Below are 15,885 nucleotides of genomic sequence, written 5' to 3' on the forward strand. Positions count from 1 at the left end.
GAAAATGGTTCTAGAAAGCGACCAAACAGGAACAAGAAGAAGAGGCGCGCAGCAGGCAAGGTGGAGATCGACCAAGTAGAAGGCGACCTGCGAACCCTTTGCAGACTACGAGGCTGGCGAGTAGAGTGGAGACGACTTCTTCGGACAGCAGAGGACAACAAGGCCTTAGTCTGATTGGTAAGGTAAGTAAGGTATGCGCGGAACACATGACCATAATTAAAAAATAATAACGTTTTGCACAGAAGTCGAATCGATTTACGGTCTTCAACGGTTCTTCTTGTTCTGTATAGGTTAATCAAACTAGGTCCCAGGTTTGATAAAAATTGAGCGATTTTTGAATTTTTGACAAGCGGACCAAACAAATTAGAAGGCTCTCCCGCAAATCCAGATAGTAACCAAATTCGTTCAAATTTGACATAGTTGTTGGGGACCTCAATATGGATCGACCGAGCCATGAGGAGACGTAGGTTGTTAAGTTGACCCACACACTACGAAAAAGACATGTAAATTTCAGTGCCCTGAGACCGACACATGCAAGCGGCCCTTTTGACATAAGAATCAGTTGAAAAGGACGAGAAAATGAATTCAATCAAACGCACTTTTCGTCTAGTTGCATATGTTTCAGTTTCAGGACACTTAATTTTACATGCCATGTTTGTTTACGTTCCATGATTTACGTCAGAGCTAAATTACGTCTCGTGTAAAAATAGTAATTTCTAAGTGTGCACTCTAATGAGTACTCATTCTTGAAATAGGTCGTTGCATCTACAATTGAGCTATCACCTTCCGTGCTCAGAGCTAAAATTGTTTGCATCTATCAAAATGTGACATAAATAGCTTCATTTACTTTGTATACATGTACGTTGCCAGAAGGGGATCAGGGGAAATTTGAATTCCCCTAATTCAGTGGCAAAACATTTTTCCAGAATTTTATAACTTTATGTAAGTTTAACAATACGAATCAATCCATTAGTTACAGTCAGTAATGATTGGATGGAGACAAAATTCAATTTTAGTCGACTGTTCAATGTGGTACAACCAGACCGCTCTCTCTGGAGTGCGGGAGGACCACAAATCCACCCAAGATCAGTTGTATTCTTTACTGATGGATCAAAACAAAATGATAAAGTGGGAGCTGGTGTGACAGGTCCTGGTGTTAATATTTCAGTTTCTATGGGTGGATGGTCAACCGTTTTTCAGGCTGAAATTCAAGCCATACTAGAGTGTACTATTGTGTGTTTAAAACGAAAATATAAACATGCAAATCTATGCATTTTTTTCTGATAGCCAAGCAGCTTTGAATGCTTTAAAATCATTTACATGTACTTTCAAGTTAGTATGGGAATGCATTCAGTTACTTCAACAGTTGTCTAATAACAATACAGTAAATCTCTACTGGGTGCCAGGACACTGTGGAGTAGAAGGTAATGAAAAGGCTGATGAACTAGCCAGACAAGGATCATCTAAACAATTTCTAGGACCTGAACCATTCTGTGGGGTCTCTCCAAGCTCCATCAAGATGGAATTAAGGAACTGGAAAAAGATGATGATAGATTGTAATTGGAATAATACTATCACAGCCCGACAATCAAGAAAGTTTGTGATGCCAAATGCATCAAACACACAAAAACTCCTTAGCCTCTCAAAGAAAGACCTATGTACTTACATAGGCCTAATTACAGGACACTGTCCAGCCAAATATCATCTAAGACTAATTAAAAAAGTTGATGATGATATTTGTCGGTTTTGTAACGAGGAAACAGAAGGGTAAAGTTCTTTGATAAGGGACTACTACAGCTCTTTGAAATATGGTGTTCATCTCCTAGTAAGGTAGTGCGTTTCATACGACACGTAATTCCTTGCTGGGAATATACCTAAAGTTAGGTGTTGATGGTTACTTCTAATAGTAGTTTTTCACCCTAATAAGGTTAACAAAAAAACGGGGAATATACTACAATAGATCAAATAAATGGTCGCAGTGGTAATGTACCCAACAGGAAAAAAAAGTTCAACAATCTTGAAAAAATGTTATGCTCCAATATTCCAGAAAATTTTCCTAGCCCCAAATTTATGTAATTTATTTATACTTGTAAAAATTTATGCTACTCTACACATTTCAATTATTTTACAGGAGTCAGTATTTTTTACTGAATTTTTGATTTGCTGAAAAACTCGGTAAAAATTCAAATGACCGTTATCCATGAGGAATCTATAAAAACGACAAATTTTATTTTCTACCATTAAATGACTTTTTTAGTTCTGGTTTGTAAAGTTCGGAATAAATTTTCCTTTTTGAATTTTCCACAGATTTTCAAACTTTTACCGAACAGTTCCGCAATTCAAAAATAAAGTAAAACCTTTTTGGACTGGATTAGTGTGTAGGATATTGAAAATATTAAGAGATAGCTGAGTTTACAAAAATCGAAATCCTGGATTTGAGGAAAATCTGAAATCTTAGAATGGATCATACCATTCGCGGAGATTAAAATAACGTTTCCTACAACTGGAACTTTACCATACTTATTCTAGACCTTCGAGGAAATGGGGTTTTATTTATGATAGGCCTAAAAAATCCGAATTTGATTGTCTCATTTTCATAAAATCACTGCTGGAAGAACGTCGAACGAAGAACTACTCGACTATGTGATTAATTGAGAAATTTGTCAAGTCATATTAGGACCCAAGATACAGCTGAGCTAATGGCAACAAAGTTTACTGAGATTTCAGCAAGGTTTTTAGGTTTTTTTGTGCTGAAATTCAGCGAAAAATTTTGCGAAATACAGCAACCAAACTTCACTTTTGCTGAGATGACAGTGGCCCTTATTACTTGTGTTACTTCACGGTGAAAACGAATTGAAGTGACCAGTTGTCACTCACGGTGAAGTGATTGCCGTGTAAATCAAATGGGAATCACTACACCGTGAGTGATAAGTTGTCACTTCACCGTGAAGTGACATCGGTAATAAGGGCCAGTAACATTTATTTGGCTCTGGAGCTCAGCTGTGCAAACAAAACTAATCGAACTATTATCCCTGATTACTTCCCAAGAAACATTTATGGTTTTATGAAGGTTCTGTAAACGATGATTTAGACTTGTAGAATGCTATAAAACCTTGATAAAACTTGCAATGTTGCTTGGGTTGGGCTGTGTCCCGAGTGCAGCGCTAAATTTAACTTGAAATTAACTTGTCAGTACTCGCGCCAACTTTTGTAACACGGGCACCTGCACGTCGTTCAAAATACAACAGCGTTTTATTTTCACAATGAGAGCATTTCATATAACCTGATATACTCTCAAATATTCTTCCGATAGACCAATTGGACATGGGTATTACATTTCAAGAACAGGGCTGGTAGTGGGTATGTGATATAATTGAAGTGACTTTATTGACTGAAATAACGAAAATAGTGACCAAATAGTGACTTTAATACAATAGAAAGTGACCAATTGACCGGAAAGATGTGGTTCCAATCTTCCGTTGTAATTGCCACTTCAAGAAATTTTATAAACTCACACCTCGTTCATGCTTCTTGAAAATAAAACAAATCGTTTAAGGATCCCTTGGGGCAAGACAGGTTTCGATCGTGAGTTAAATCGGAGTTAATTTTGAGTAGCTCTGAGTAACTTAGGTGGCTCAACCATGCCGATGACGGCCGAGTACTGCAAACATTAGCAACCGCATAGTATGGATTCTGATGGACAATCACATGGAGGATTTTTGAAAGTCCCAGAGACAGGGACTTAGGTAAATCGCTTCCGCCATTGAAATAACTCGTAACTGTTCAGCATAGACCTTGGCACAAACGGAAACCCTCAATCTATTGGACAATTAAAGCGAAAGTCAATTCAGGACACACGTCTCAGCTAGCAAGGGAAGCTTTTCGTGAGCTAGTAGATAAGAAATACCAACAGCACAACCGGTGGTTTACAGACGGATCTTTGGCTGATGGGAAAGTTGGTTTCGATGTAATTGGTCCTACAACTAGAATTAAAGCTGATCTTCCTGAACAATGCTCAGTTTTCACCACCGAAGCTGCAGCTTTGTTATGGGCAGCTCGTGAAGTAAATGGCAAGACCGTTATAATTAGCGCCTCTGCTAGTTGCCTTGAAACACTAGAAATAGGAAAGTCCAAGAACGCGTACGTTCAAGCTATCGATAAGGAGGCAGAAGGAAAGGATATTTGCTACTGCTGGATTCCCGGTCACTCGAAAATAACTGGAAATGAAGAGGCTGACGGAGCAGCAAATAAAGGTCGACAGCGAGAGAAAGCTACAAACAACCCAGACAACCAAAATCCACAATATTGAAAGCACATCAGTCAACATGGGACGGATCAACAAGGAATATTACTAGGATTGTTAAGTCAATAGTTTTTGAATTGATGGACCAGATGGACAGAATAGACCAAATAGTTCTTACCATTGTCTGCTTTTATCGTTTACCATCACACGCAAGGAGTAGCACTTCAACCCAGTGTAGATGAATTGCGTTCGTTTTGAATATCTTCGCTGTGAAGTACGAGCGAAACGAACAAAGGTGTTGATTATAAATCAACGAATATTCAGCACTGCTTGATTATCCAACCCAAAATTGTCAAAATCAGAGGCGATCCTCATAAGCAAAATAATCAAATTTATTTTGGAAAACATGATTATTTTGAATTTTGTCGATTTCAGAACCTAAAACCTCGATTTTATCATCAATTTATCATGATGCAATAATTTTCCTTCAATCAATGTTCTTCAACGCTATATTTGTGTACAATGAAAATAATCATTTTGCATTTGATCCTCAAAATCATCCCCACCAAGAAGAAGATGAATATTGATATTGACAACAACACAGGCGATAATAAAATTCCAGCCACGAGTTCATTCGAAGCAAATGTTGACTTCGATACTCAGAGGTTGCCTTGATCAAGAGAATGTTTATGTCAAAATTCAAATTCATGCAGGTAGTTGTCTATTAAGGTTGTCTTCATTTTCTAAGCTAAGTTGAGTGTAGAGGAATCATTTTTATCAGCACTGATTCTTACGAGGCTTCGACTTGGACACACCTGGCTAACAAAACACCATTTGTTGGAAAGGAAACCACATGAAGTTTGCAATACCTGTATACCTGTATACGAATGCCCTTGAAGGGTAAAATCTCTTTAAACAAACAAAAATAGACTCCTTTCGGATAAGCTCCACGATAGTGGGCTTTCACCAATTATGAACAACTATTGGAGCAACTTGTTGTCTGAGAAATATGAGAAATGCAGGTAATGTCGGCCTTAAGTGTCCCTAATTTGGGCCCATACATACATTCAGCAATCGACTAAATTTTCAATAGCAACCAAAACTATCCATAAGTAACGTCCCAATAACGCGTTCATCTAGATAAAATTGATAAATAGCAGATTTTTAGCGATGGGCCCAATCTTAGATCCATAGGCAACATTAGAGACATTTCCTCTATATGAGCTTTTCTCATGGAAACTCGACAACTTCACGAATTAGTTACATGGGTCTCCCCCAGGGCTCATGTTTAAGCCCCCTTCTTTATAATTTTTATGTAAAAGACATTGATGGTTGTCTTGATGAAAATTGCTCGCTAAGGCAGCTTGCAGATGGCCAAGTGCACCGGACCTGCAAGGGCCATTGCAAGATACCTTAGACAATTTGTCTACTTGGGCTATGAAGCTGGGTATCGAATTCTCTCCGGAGAAAACTGAGTTGGTTGTTTTTTCTAGGAAGCATCATCCTGCACAGTTACAGCTTCAGCGAATGTGTAAAACAATCACTCAAAGTATTTCTTTTAAGTTTTTAGGTGTCTGGTTCGATTCCAAATGCACATGTTGTACAGAACAACCATCCTTTCGGTTTTAGAGTACGGCAGCTTTTGCTTCCAATCCGCAGCAAAAACACACATCCTTAAGCTGCAACGGATTCAATACCGTTGCCTTCGTATTGCGCTAGGCTGTGTGCACTCGACTCATACGATGAGCCTCGCGGGTGTTCTCCCACTGACAGATCGTTTCGCTGAGCTGTCTTTCCGGTTTCTCATCCGTTGTGAAGTAATGAATCCTTTGGTGTTAGAACATTTTGAGAAGCTGCTCGACCGAAATCCTCAAACAAGATTCATGAGTTTGTACTATGAGTACATGACGCTGGAGGTTGGGCCTTCTATAGATCCTATGTAAATTTTGATCTGACCATGATACAAGAAATCAAGTTGTTCCCTCAATTTTTGCAATCAAGTACCATCATGTAAGTAACGATAGAAGATTTTTCACAGATGGGTCAACCATAAATGCTTCCACTGGATTTGGATTCAATGAGGCCGATGAAGCACTCCTCGTATTTCCTGCCTGAAATATGATCTAAACTGAGTGCTTTATCTAACTGCTCATATACTATCACCTTAGCTTGGGTCCCATCTCATTGCTCAATTCGGTGTAATGAGAAAGTGGACTCGTTGGCTAAGGTGGGCGCTGTGGAAGGCAATATTTTTGAGCAACAAGTCGCCTTCAACGAATTTTTCTTCATTGCTCGTCAGCAATTGTCCCACAGGTGTCGAACAAACCATGGTTCAAAGGGTTGGACATGAGCCGCGACTTTATACGCGTTATATCAAGGCTCATGTCCAATCACTGCTCGTTAGACTCGCACTTCTATCGAATTGGGCTCTCAGGCAGCAATTTACGTGCGTTTGGCAGTGGTTATTACGATATCGAGCATGTTGTTTGGTCATGTACCTTACACCGTGTTGCCAGATCTGAGTTATCCACATCCCTCAGGGCCCGAGGAAAACAACCCGCGATACCCGTTAGAGATGTCTTCGCGAGCCGAGATCTCGACTATTTGAATTTAATTTATGTGTTTTTAAAACGGATAGATCTGATGATTTAGTAGTTAGTGTCATCTTGTGTTCTCCCAAGTTGTTAGCTGCCCATCGGTGTACCCCCGTGTTGGTCTTTTTCATCATAGTGCCGCTTAATTCGAGATCAAGAGCACATTGCCCTCCAAACCTTGTGTTCACAATCCCTACCCTGCCATCCATTTGTTACAATTTGTTACCCCTAACCTCGAGATAGCCGCGAGTAATCGGCCCCCGCTTTACTAAAGTTAGTTTTAAGTAATTTTGTAATCTAAACAATGAATATCGGCTCCGCAAAGCTACAGCAAATGAGCCTGGATAAATAAACGCATTATAGAAAAAAAAACAAAAATAGGCAACTAGAAATCAATTTTAGCTTAAACTGAATTTGCCAAGACAGGAACAATGGAAAAACAATTTAAAGCAATTTAGGCTGATAAGTTACTGTAGTAGCTAGAGCACCGAGATTCTTCTTCACTGCGACCAATAATTAGATCTATTGTGGTATACTCCAACTTGATATGTATGTATGCAATGATAGTCGCATTTCACCCCAAGAAGGTATAACTTCCTTAATGAAGTTCGGTACCTTTTTAAGTTCACTAGATCATATCTTGTTAGGCATGAGGACACCCTTACCGAGAGACCGCGGAGTCTTCGCTGAATTAATGCACTGCATTGGCACAGTAGGTGATGCGAAGTTTCAACTTCAGATCTATTGTTTCAAACTGAGTAGGCTGCGTGTGATTCTATTACAAGCTGTAATGAATCTTTTTGATTGTCGTAATGCTGAGAGAGCTCTCCAATTGGCATCAAACATCGATGATTCCCAGATTCTACATGGCTCAGGCCCGATGAAATCAGTTGAAGAGCCAATTCTTGCTAAATAATCGGCTTTTTCATTACCCTCTATACCACAGTGACCATTAAACTGATGTAAAATTTGAAATTTTCGCTCCACAGTGTTCAAAAGATTCCTGATTAGCCTTTCAAAATTTTAAGTCATTTAGTAATAAACTGACTTGGCACAAACCATTTAAAGTAATGGGAAAACCAAATGTTGTATTAATATCTATCTAATAATTAACCCTATTACTCTGCTGTTAAAATTGATAGCTGGACTTGTTGTAAATTTTCACAGCTACAACTTTGTTGATAAAATGTTAGGATCAAAAGATATTAATGATTCAAGTAACTATTGTCTTATGAATATGCTCAATCAACTGCTCAGCAGGCAACATTGGTGTTTCTGGCGCGTTGAATAGAGCTAAAACATCATGGCTACTATGTCACACGGCAGAATACAGTGTTGCCCACAAAAAAGTTGCTTTATCATGCTATAAGCTTATCAATCTCTTAAACAATTAATAACTATTTAATTTGATGTTTGGCTGAAAAACATCATTCCGTAAAGTTGTAGCTGATTTTCCATAAGAATAGCTATAGAAATTGTTAGCGATGCAATATGGAAGAAGGGTAGAAGAATATGAAGAAGAAGTTTGGTTTCCCCATAGTAATTCCCATATAAACTTCAAATGGTTTGTGCCCAGTCAGTTTCATACCAAATCAGTTCAAACCTTGGGAGGCTAATCTAGACCCGATTTGAAACCGCTTGAGCAATGTGGAGCGAAAATGTCAAATTTTGCGTCAGTCTTGCGACCATGTACCCAACACTATTTGTTGTAACCAGCTGTTTTAAGGAGAAGATGCACTCCCAAACTAGCTTCGCCTGGTATGTGTTAAAGCACTCAGTGTTGCTTGATTATCAGAGAAAATACAGATATTGAAACAAATATTTGTACATGTTGAAATAGTATGTATTTCTGCCTGGAAAACTGTAGGCCACTGTCCCATTGGTATTGAGATGTTTATTCCTGGGCCTGTAATCCCAGCTCCGGTAGATTTCCCCATTTTGGAGCCATCGGTGTAAAATACAGTTGCTGCGATTGGATTCAATCACTTCAAAGGGAAAATTAAAGTTAGTCTTGGCCTCCATCCAGTCTTTATTCATGGTTACTAAAGTGCTTAGTTGAAAATCTCTGAGGATTCTTAGGAGTCCATTGTGATCTTCATCTTGAAAACGTTTTACACGTTTCAGCCTTAGAGCACCTTTTTCTGCTTCAAGTTGCACGAATTGATGAAGCGGCAGAAGATGTAAACTAGCATCTAAGGCCTTAGAGGGTAAACTGGTCTCCTGGAGCACCAAGGTTTAAATGAAATGTAATTTGAATTTGGAACAAATAAAGATTAAATTTTATTAAACTGTAAACTTTCTTCAGTGATTATTTGACAAATTTGAACATGGTTGGGCCGAAGGTTCTCAGAATTCGATGAAATTTTGTCGACAGTCAGAGTTTATGATCATATGAATGAAACAAAAATTAGAAGAGTAGGCTGTGCGTCCGTACGGCCGTGACGTTTGTTTTCTTTGTCGCGTTGTAAATATGAAAAAAATTAAAATTAATAATTTATGTGAGATAGTTTGTATCGTAATTGGAGCACATTTTCCGCGATTCGAAATTCCAGTGATGACCTGTGTTATATTTAAACTTGGGTGCTGATCCGGTCAACAACTACCATAGATGGACCTGGATGCGATTTCCCGGTTCTGGGTCGCCACCAAAGCCGAGATTCAAGAAGTTATTTTCACGAGCAGCTCAATTCCTGGCGCAAATGGCCAATCATCAGCAACGGAAGATCTTCCATTCGGAACAACGTGAGTGCACGTACATCAACGGTCTGCAGGACCTACAATATCCCCCAGCTTGTTCCTGGGGCCGCTGTCAAGCCAGCAAACCCCCAACGTCCCATCGTTCAGTGCGATCATGTTGCCGAGGTAGTACTTTCAAGTGCCAGAGAGAAGCTTACAGCTGACAAACGTCAAATCGAATACGGGAATTTGGTTAACATTGGAGGCATTTGGTGAGATCCTTCCATTACACTGTATTTTATATACCATTCATTACATTGCATATTACTGTTCCATTCACTCATAACCTAGCTCGGAGCGTTTGGTACGGTATGTCCACGCTTCCTTCCACCCCTGAAGATTCACGAAATGCATCGCTGTTTAGATATACCGTGCCAGCACCATATTTGACGCGTTCCTAATGATGACGCACTCGTCTATTTTGACAAGATATTTTTAAAAACCCTGTAACACCATCATCCCTAGAGCACTGAAACTAATATTTGCAGAAGTAAAATTTCAAAAATAATTATTTAAAATAGTCGAACATTATGGAGTGCTTCGATTTAGGAACTGCTTCGAATATGGTGCCTCCACGATTTATTTGAACTCGAATCCTTTCACAGAATCATCTTTGCGGCAAATGCAACGCAGTAGGCCTGGCCGTTTTGATGTTTGTGTCATATCTCAGATATGCTGCAAACATCAATGTTGACAAGAAAAATGATTAGGTCTCATCTAACCTAATGATTTTCCAGGATGCTTTCTTGTACTGGCTGCGATTGTATTAGATTTGATTAGATATGAATGAAACAAAAATTTAAAAAAATTGGTTGCCCAATTTTCCGGAAAAACTTTCGTTGAAGTTTTCGGATTTTCCCGGACATCACGTACTTTGAAAATTTATAACTCGTGCACCAAGTTTATATAGAATATAATTTGGAAAATGTTTCCCCCGAAAATTTTTACGATGGAGGAAAATCGCAAAGAAAAGCAGCTAATACCAATTTTTTGAGTGATGGCTATTTTTCAAACAATTTTATTTATAAAAGGGGGCGACCCCGGCGTAGTGGTTAACATCCATACCTCTCACACCAAAGTCACGAGTTCAAATCTCACCCCCGGACAAGTCACGAATGACCCAAGAGTGTTAAAGTGACTATGATAAAAAAAAAAAAAAAAAAAAAACAATTTTATTCATGTTTAGAAACATAATATATTTTACTGGTGAAAAATTAAAAGTGGTGTCTCTTAACACTTTTGAGTTAATAACAAAAAACTAACTGTCCAGAAAATATTATTTTAACATTTCCGATTTTCCCGGACTTTAAATAATCTAAACACCCATTTTCAAAGTACGCGAAAATCCGAAAACTTCATCTAAAGTTTTCTGGGAAAATTGGTCACCCCATGTTTTATTCATATAATTATAAACTCTACCTATGGGTGGAATTTAGTAGCATTCCGAGAACCTGCGGCCCGTTTTGCCCGATAATTAAAAAAAATCCCTTTATTACGGCGTTTGAAAGCTTCATGTATTTTTTTGCGATTTTTGAAGCACATGTAGTTAGTGCGAGATTTTGCTTAGATTTGCACAACAATTTGTGTAAATTTACAGTAATTTTTGCCAAGTTAGAGTTAGATTTTACACGAATTAAATTCCCAATTTAAGCATGCTTATTTTGTGAAACTCAGTTCGTTGAGAACGTTATCTAAGAGTCTATTTCGCAATCTTCCCTTCCTCTCTGGAAATGGAGCGCTTGTCCTACAAAGTTCCACGAAGTGCACAGTCAAAGTTGTTCCCAAGTTCAACCGAAACTAATCACACGGTGATGTCACCTACTCAGCGAGTCGTTATCGCTTGTTATCAGCTCTATCATCATGCAGTTAGTGTATTCATTCAAACCGCAAACATCTCTCGACTTCATCGTTTATTTTTTTAATGTGGCGGTGGCAAATTCAGCCGAAAGTTATTCTAACAATGTTCATAATTGTCTTCATTGAGTCCCCCGCTGGATAGAAACGATCGATATAGGTATACTTTATGTGAGCCAAACGAAACGACGTTATCTGGAGCATGTTGTTGTGAGACCACCCCGTCCCGAAACGCAACACCACCGGAAAGGGAACGAGAGTGAAAGACATCATCTGACAATGCTTGGACCACCGGCATCCAGCGGACGGACACCAGTGTCTGGTTGATTATTATTGAAGCATAATGGTCCAATTTTAATTTTCTGTATGATAATTCCATTATGCAGATATTTCTGGCGATGGCGTCCTCGTTTCACTATCCTTCCTCGTCCGTCGATGTGGTGACGCGCCGTCGGTGGTCTGGTATGGAAAATGTCCCATTTTATTATTCGCTCGGTATTGCTATTTACCATCTTGCTTAGCTGCGTCACAGCATTTCGTTACCAAGAACAAGGCCAAAAAAGTTTGCACAATCAACCTATACAGTAACGTTTTGCTCCTACTGTAGTGTGCCGTACTAACTAAATGATATCCTTTTGTGTGTTGTTGTTGTGATGACGACGACGACGACGACGACGACGACGACGACGACGACGTTGATGATAGAAATGATGATGCAGGAATGTTGAAATAATCACGAGAGAAAATGAATGACTTGAGCGAAATGTTTAATAGTTTGATCCTTTCGACTTGACGCTGAATTTCGCTAGGTGGCTTGAACATGCTGTGCATTTTAGAGATGAGAAAACTGAAAAGCTGCTCGCGTGGTGTTTCTTGTGTTGTGGATTTCGTATTTGTTTGTGTGTCTTTTTGTCTCTTGTTGATGCTTGCTTGTTATCTTTTTGTTTTTGTTTTGTTTTGTTTGCTTTAGGTTAGCTTTTCTCTTTTTTCTTTTAGCTATTTTAATATCAATTAAATTATTTGTTTAAGTTACTCATATCACCATGTTTTGTGTAGGTATTTCTATGTGAGGATTCGATCTGGAAGGAGAAAAATTGGGAAACAGATATTAAAGCAATCAGCTTCAATTATTTCCAATTGTGGAATGATTGTGTCGGACTTCTTCGTTTTCTTCGTGCTCGGTTTGTCGCGTTCATGTCTTATTTTTCGGTGGCCGCCGCCGTCGTGCTATCGAGGGAATGAGTAATTACGCTGTTGATAGGCGACCGAAGGATGGATGAAATCAATATCCTCTTCTCGCTTGTTTTTTTTTTTACCTCTTCCGGTGGATCATTATTAAGAACAATTATTCAGGATTTTTTTTTCAATCGACGCTCCACCATCGAAAAAAGTGGAACAAATGGAAGATAATAATTATTGATACCAGTCACGGAAAAAATGCATCCAGTACATAGCACAGTGAGCATTCCGCTCCAATAAGCGAGCAAGTGTGCTACCGATAGAAGAATTAAATATCCTACTTCTCGATACACACCAGGAGCTTTTTCACTTGGAAAGCTGTAATTGTAAGGGTGTACCACTATCGCTGCTCAGACACCACCCAGGGAAAGGCAGGACAAAAAAAAGTTCTCAAAGTGGAAAATTCCATCAAGATGAATGTAACATCCTTCCAAAGCGTAATTTTCATCCTCCGATCACAGTAGACTGGATTTAGGCTTCCTCAGGACATGGTTACTGCGATCCACAACTCGCATGCCAAATATTATCTTGTATCTGAAACTTACTTAAAGCTCCTCCCCGAACTAAACAGCCGCCATTGTTAATTTTTATATTAGTATTGATTTTTCCACCTCGAATTCCTGCCTGCGAGGAGTCAGTAAATTGTTCACTAGTTGGTGCACCTTCGCTGCACTGAGATTACACATATTTTTCAATTCACCAATCTGCTTGCACAAATTTTCACACTTTTTCACGCTTTTCGGCCCTTTTTCACCCAGAAATGGGCTACATTTTCTTCAGCAAAGCAGAGGTGCTTCTGCTTCTGCTGCTGCCTTTGCTTTCTGCTTCTGCTTCTACTACTACTACTACTGCTGCTGCCTCTGCTTCTGCTGCTGCCAGTCGACGACGGCGACGACGACGATGGGCTCTTTTTTCCTCTTCGGAGCAGAAGAACAAAAAAAGATCATTCGACAAGGGAGAGGAGATTTTTTCACTAGCTACGCACGGTTCGCCTACTGTGATGCTGCACTTTTTCACCCGCGTGCTCACGTTACATCTGAACATGATGCATTTTCGACACTAGCTTCTTGCAGTTATCACACTTTTTCACTGATTAATCTACGATTGCGATGGGAAATTTTCAGCCCCGGAGCATCTTTTTTCTGTTCTCCCTTTTTGCTCGAGCTCACTGTGTCACGTTCGTCGAAAACGTTACCTCTCTCGTCTGCAATGTTTTCACGTCTGATAGGATGGCTGTAAGATTATTCTCTCTGTAGCTGCTGAGGACTACAACATGTCTGCGTGTGATGCTATAGCATCGTGTATGGTCTGATGTGCGAGAAAGAGAGCGAACGGGTGCAGCAGCAAACATTGAAGAGTGTACAGGGTGCCATGAATCGCAATCGACCCATTCATCGAGCTTTTGTTGACGTTTGCGTCGATCATGGGCCCAATGTTTGTTTTTGTAATAGTGGAGCTATTTTTTCTTTTGGTTAATTTTGTCATTGTTTTGACCAAATTGGCAAATGGAAACCTGTTGTATACATCATTTCTATCTGTTTTGAGGATTTTTGTAGATTTTTTTTTTTTATATTCAGCTAAAATAACGCCATCTATCCCTGACTGAATTGAAAAGTCGACATTGGATGTTACCTCCTCGCACGGACACAGTCTCACTTTCAAGGTTTTCTTTGTTCTTATTAGACTCTGAGCATATCACCACCGAGCTGAACTTGAGCGAGCAAGAGAATCATTTCTATCAATCATCTCAGAGCTGATTCGGTGGTAAAATTCCTCCGATCGACCCCTCGCACGTCAAAATTTTATTTTTGTTTTGCCAGCAATCATCGTGATTAATTTTCTAAAATATTAAAAAAAAATAATTGTCATCCTTCCCAATTAGTGCAATAATAAGCAATAAAGTAACCGGGCTAGTTAAGCCAATGTTCTGAAAGTGAGTGCAAAATAATCAACCGATGACCTCGTCGCCACCGAAAGAATGCATCATCTGTCGCAAACCGCTGAAAAGTCGCTCCAGTCGACACTATCACGAACACTGCCAGAACCCGGAGCTGAAACCGTTCAAGTGTGACCATTGCGAGCGCACCTTCAGCTCCAAATCGCACAAGACATTCCACGAAGAGACCCACTCGGGACGACGACTTCGGTGCAATCGCTGCGACAAGACCTACCAACACCAACGTGATCTTGATCTTCATTGCCGCGAGCATAGATCTTCGATGGCGCTGCAAGAGGCAAAGTGCAACAGGTGCTCCGAACAATTTGAAACACAGCAGGCACTGGCTCAGCATAAGCGAGCACGGCATGCTGGGTCGAAGCGATTCAAATGTGATCAATGCGATATGACCTTCGGCCTGAAAGGCAACCTAACGAAGCATGCCAAAATTATACACTCGAAAGAGAAGCTATTCAAATGCGATCACTGCGGGAAGGCATTTTACCGTAATAATGCCCTGAAATTCCACATGCTAAATCACCGTTCCAGGGATTTCCAGTGCAAGACGTGCCAGAAAGAATTCGTCGACGCCAGAAACCTCGAACGGCATCTCAAAACGCACGTAACTTCCAAAGAATTCAGGTGCGACATCTGCGGAATATCCAGCTCCCGAAAGGACAACATCCTGCGGCACGCTAGAAGCTTCCATCCGGAATGTGACATTGAGAAAGTTGTACTTAAGGCTGAAATCCCCGACCAGCTCGACGCAATCAAAAAAGATGCCAAACAAAGTAATAAGTCAACGCCGAAAAAGACTGATCCCAAACCCGCGGAAGCGCCGATTTCAAATCGCATCAGCGTCATTCAAGTGGTAGGAAAACCGAAACCGCTTGAAACTCCCAAACCTGCCGCCGTACCGTTCACCGTCGCCGCTGGTTCTGCAAAGACTGAACTCCTGTCAAAACCCTTGCCCAAAGTTGATCCGTTGGAAATCTACCGGAAAATCCTGAATCCCAGCAACGATGACGACGATCGTGACGATTCCAACAACCAACCACCTTCGACGGTCGACCCGGTGAAAACAACAAGTATCACGACATCCGTCAACACAACCATCGCCAACAGTACTAATAATTCTTCTATAAATAATTTCACTGAAGTTCATTGGCGAAAGCGCACATCGCAGATCTACGCTATCAATTCGAGTAGGTGAGAGCGCGCGATCGCGAACGCGCGTGCCCGTCCGCGTGAAAATTTGCAGACAGCCAATTTCATATCTTCCC

At 40.0% G+C, this 15,885-nt stretch overlaps 2 protein-coding genes across 3 annotated transcripts in view; one reads left to right on the forward strand and one right to left on the reverse strand.

Annotated features, from left to right (window-relative positions):
• The window catches only part of aus (argus), a 64,677-nt gene extending 50,834 nt beyond the window's left edge, over window positions 1–13,843 (reverse strand). Inside the window, exons 1-2 of one of the 2 annotated variants that reach the window (XM_065217112.1) lie at window positions 13,212–13,843; window positions 11,937–12,506 (exon numbers count right to left, since the gene is read on the reverse strand). In XM_065217112.1, coding sequence (XP_065073184.1) covers window positions 11,937–12,258 — 322 coding nt within the window. In that variant the 5' untranslated portion in view covers window positions 12,259–12,506; window positions 13,212–13,843. The remainder of the gene's footprint in view (window positions 1–11,936; window positions 12,507–13,211) is intronic. The other variant, XM_065217111.1, reaches the window with a different exon arrangement.
• A 664-nt stretch (window positions 13,844–14,507) lies between these two features.
• LOC135697478 (zinc finger protein 73-like) lies at window positions 14,508–15,815 on the forward strand. Its single transcript, XM_065217226.1, has one exon. The coding sequence runs from the start codon at window positions 14,622–14,624 to the stop codon at window positions 15,813–15,815; it is 1,194 nt and encodes a 397-aa protein (XP_065073298.1). The 5' UTR covers window positions 14,508–14,621.
• Window positions 15,816–15,885: the final 70 nt, after the last annotated feature.

The sequence above is a fragment of the Ochlerotatus camptorhynchus genome, unplaced genomic scaffold (assembly GCF_037179485.1).
Source record: "Ochlerotatus camptorhynchus isolate MF236.1 unplaced genomic scaffold, CSIRO-AGI_Acam_v1.1 ptg000070l, whole genome shotgun sequence".
Taxonomy (NCBI): Eukaryota; Metazoa; Arthropoda; class Insecta; order Diptera; family Culicidae; genus Ochlerotatus; species Ochlerotatus camptorhynchus.

Coding starts and splice junctions, on each gene's coding strand:
- LOC135697478 (XM_065217226.1), top strand. CDS start 14,622: ATGACCTCGTCGCCACCGAAAGAATGCATCATCTGTCGCAAACCGCTG.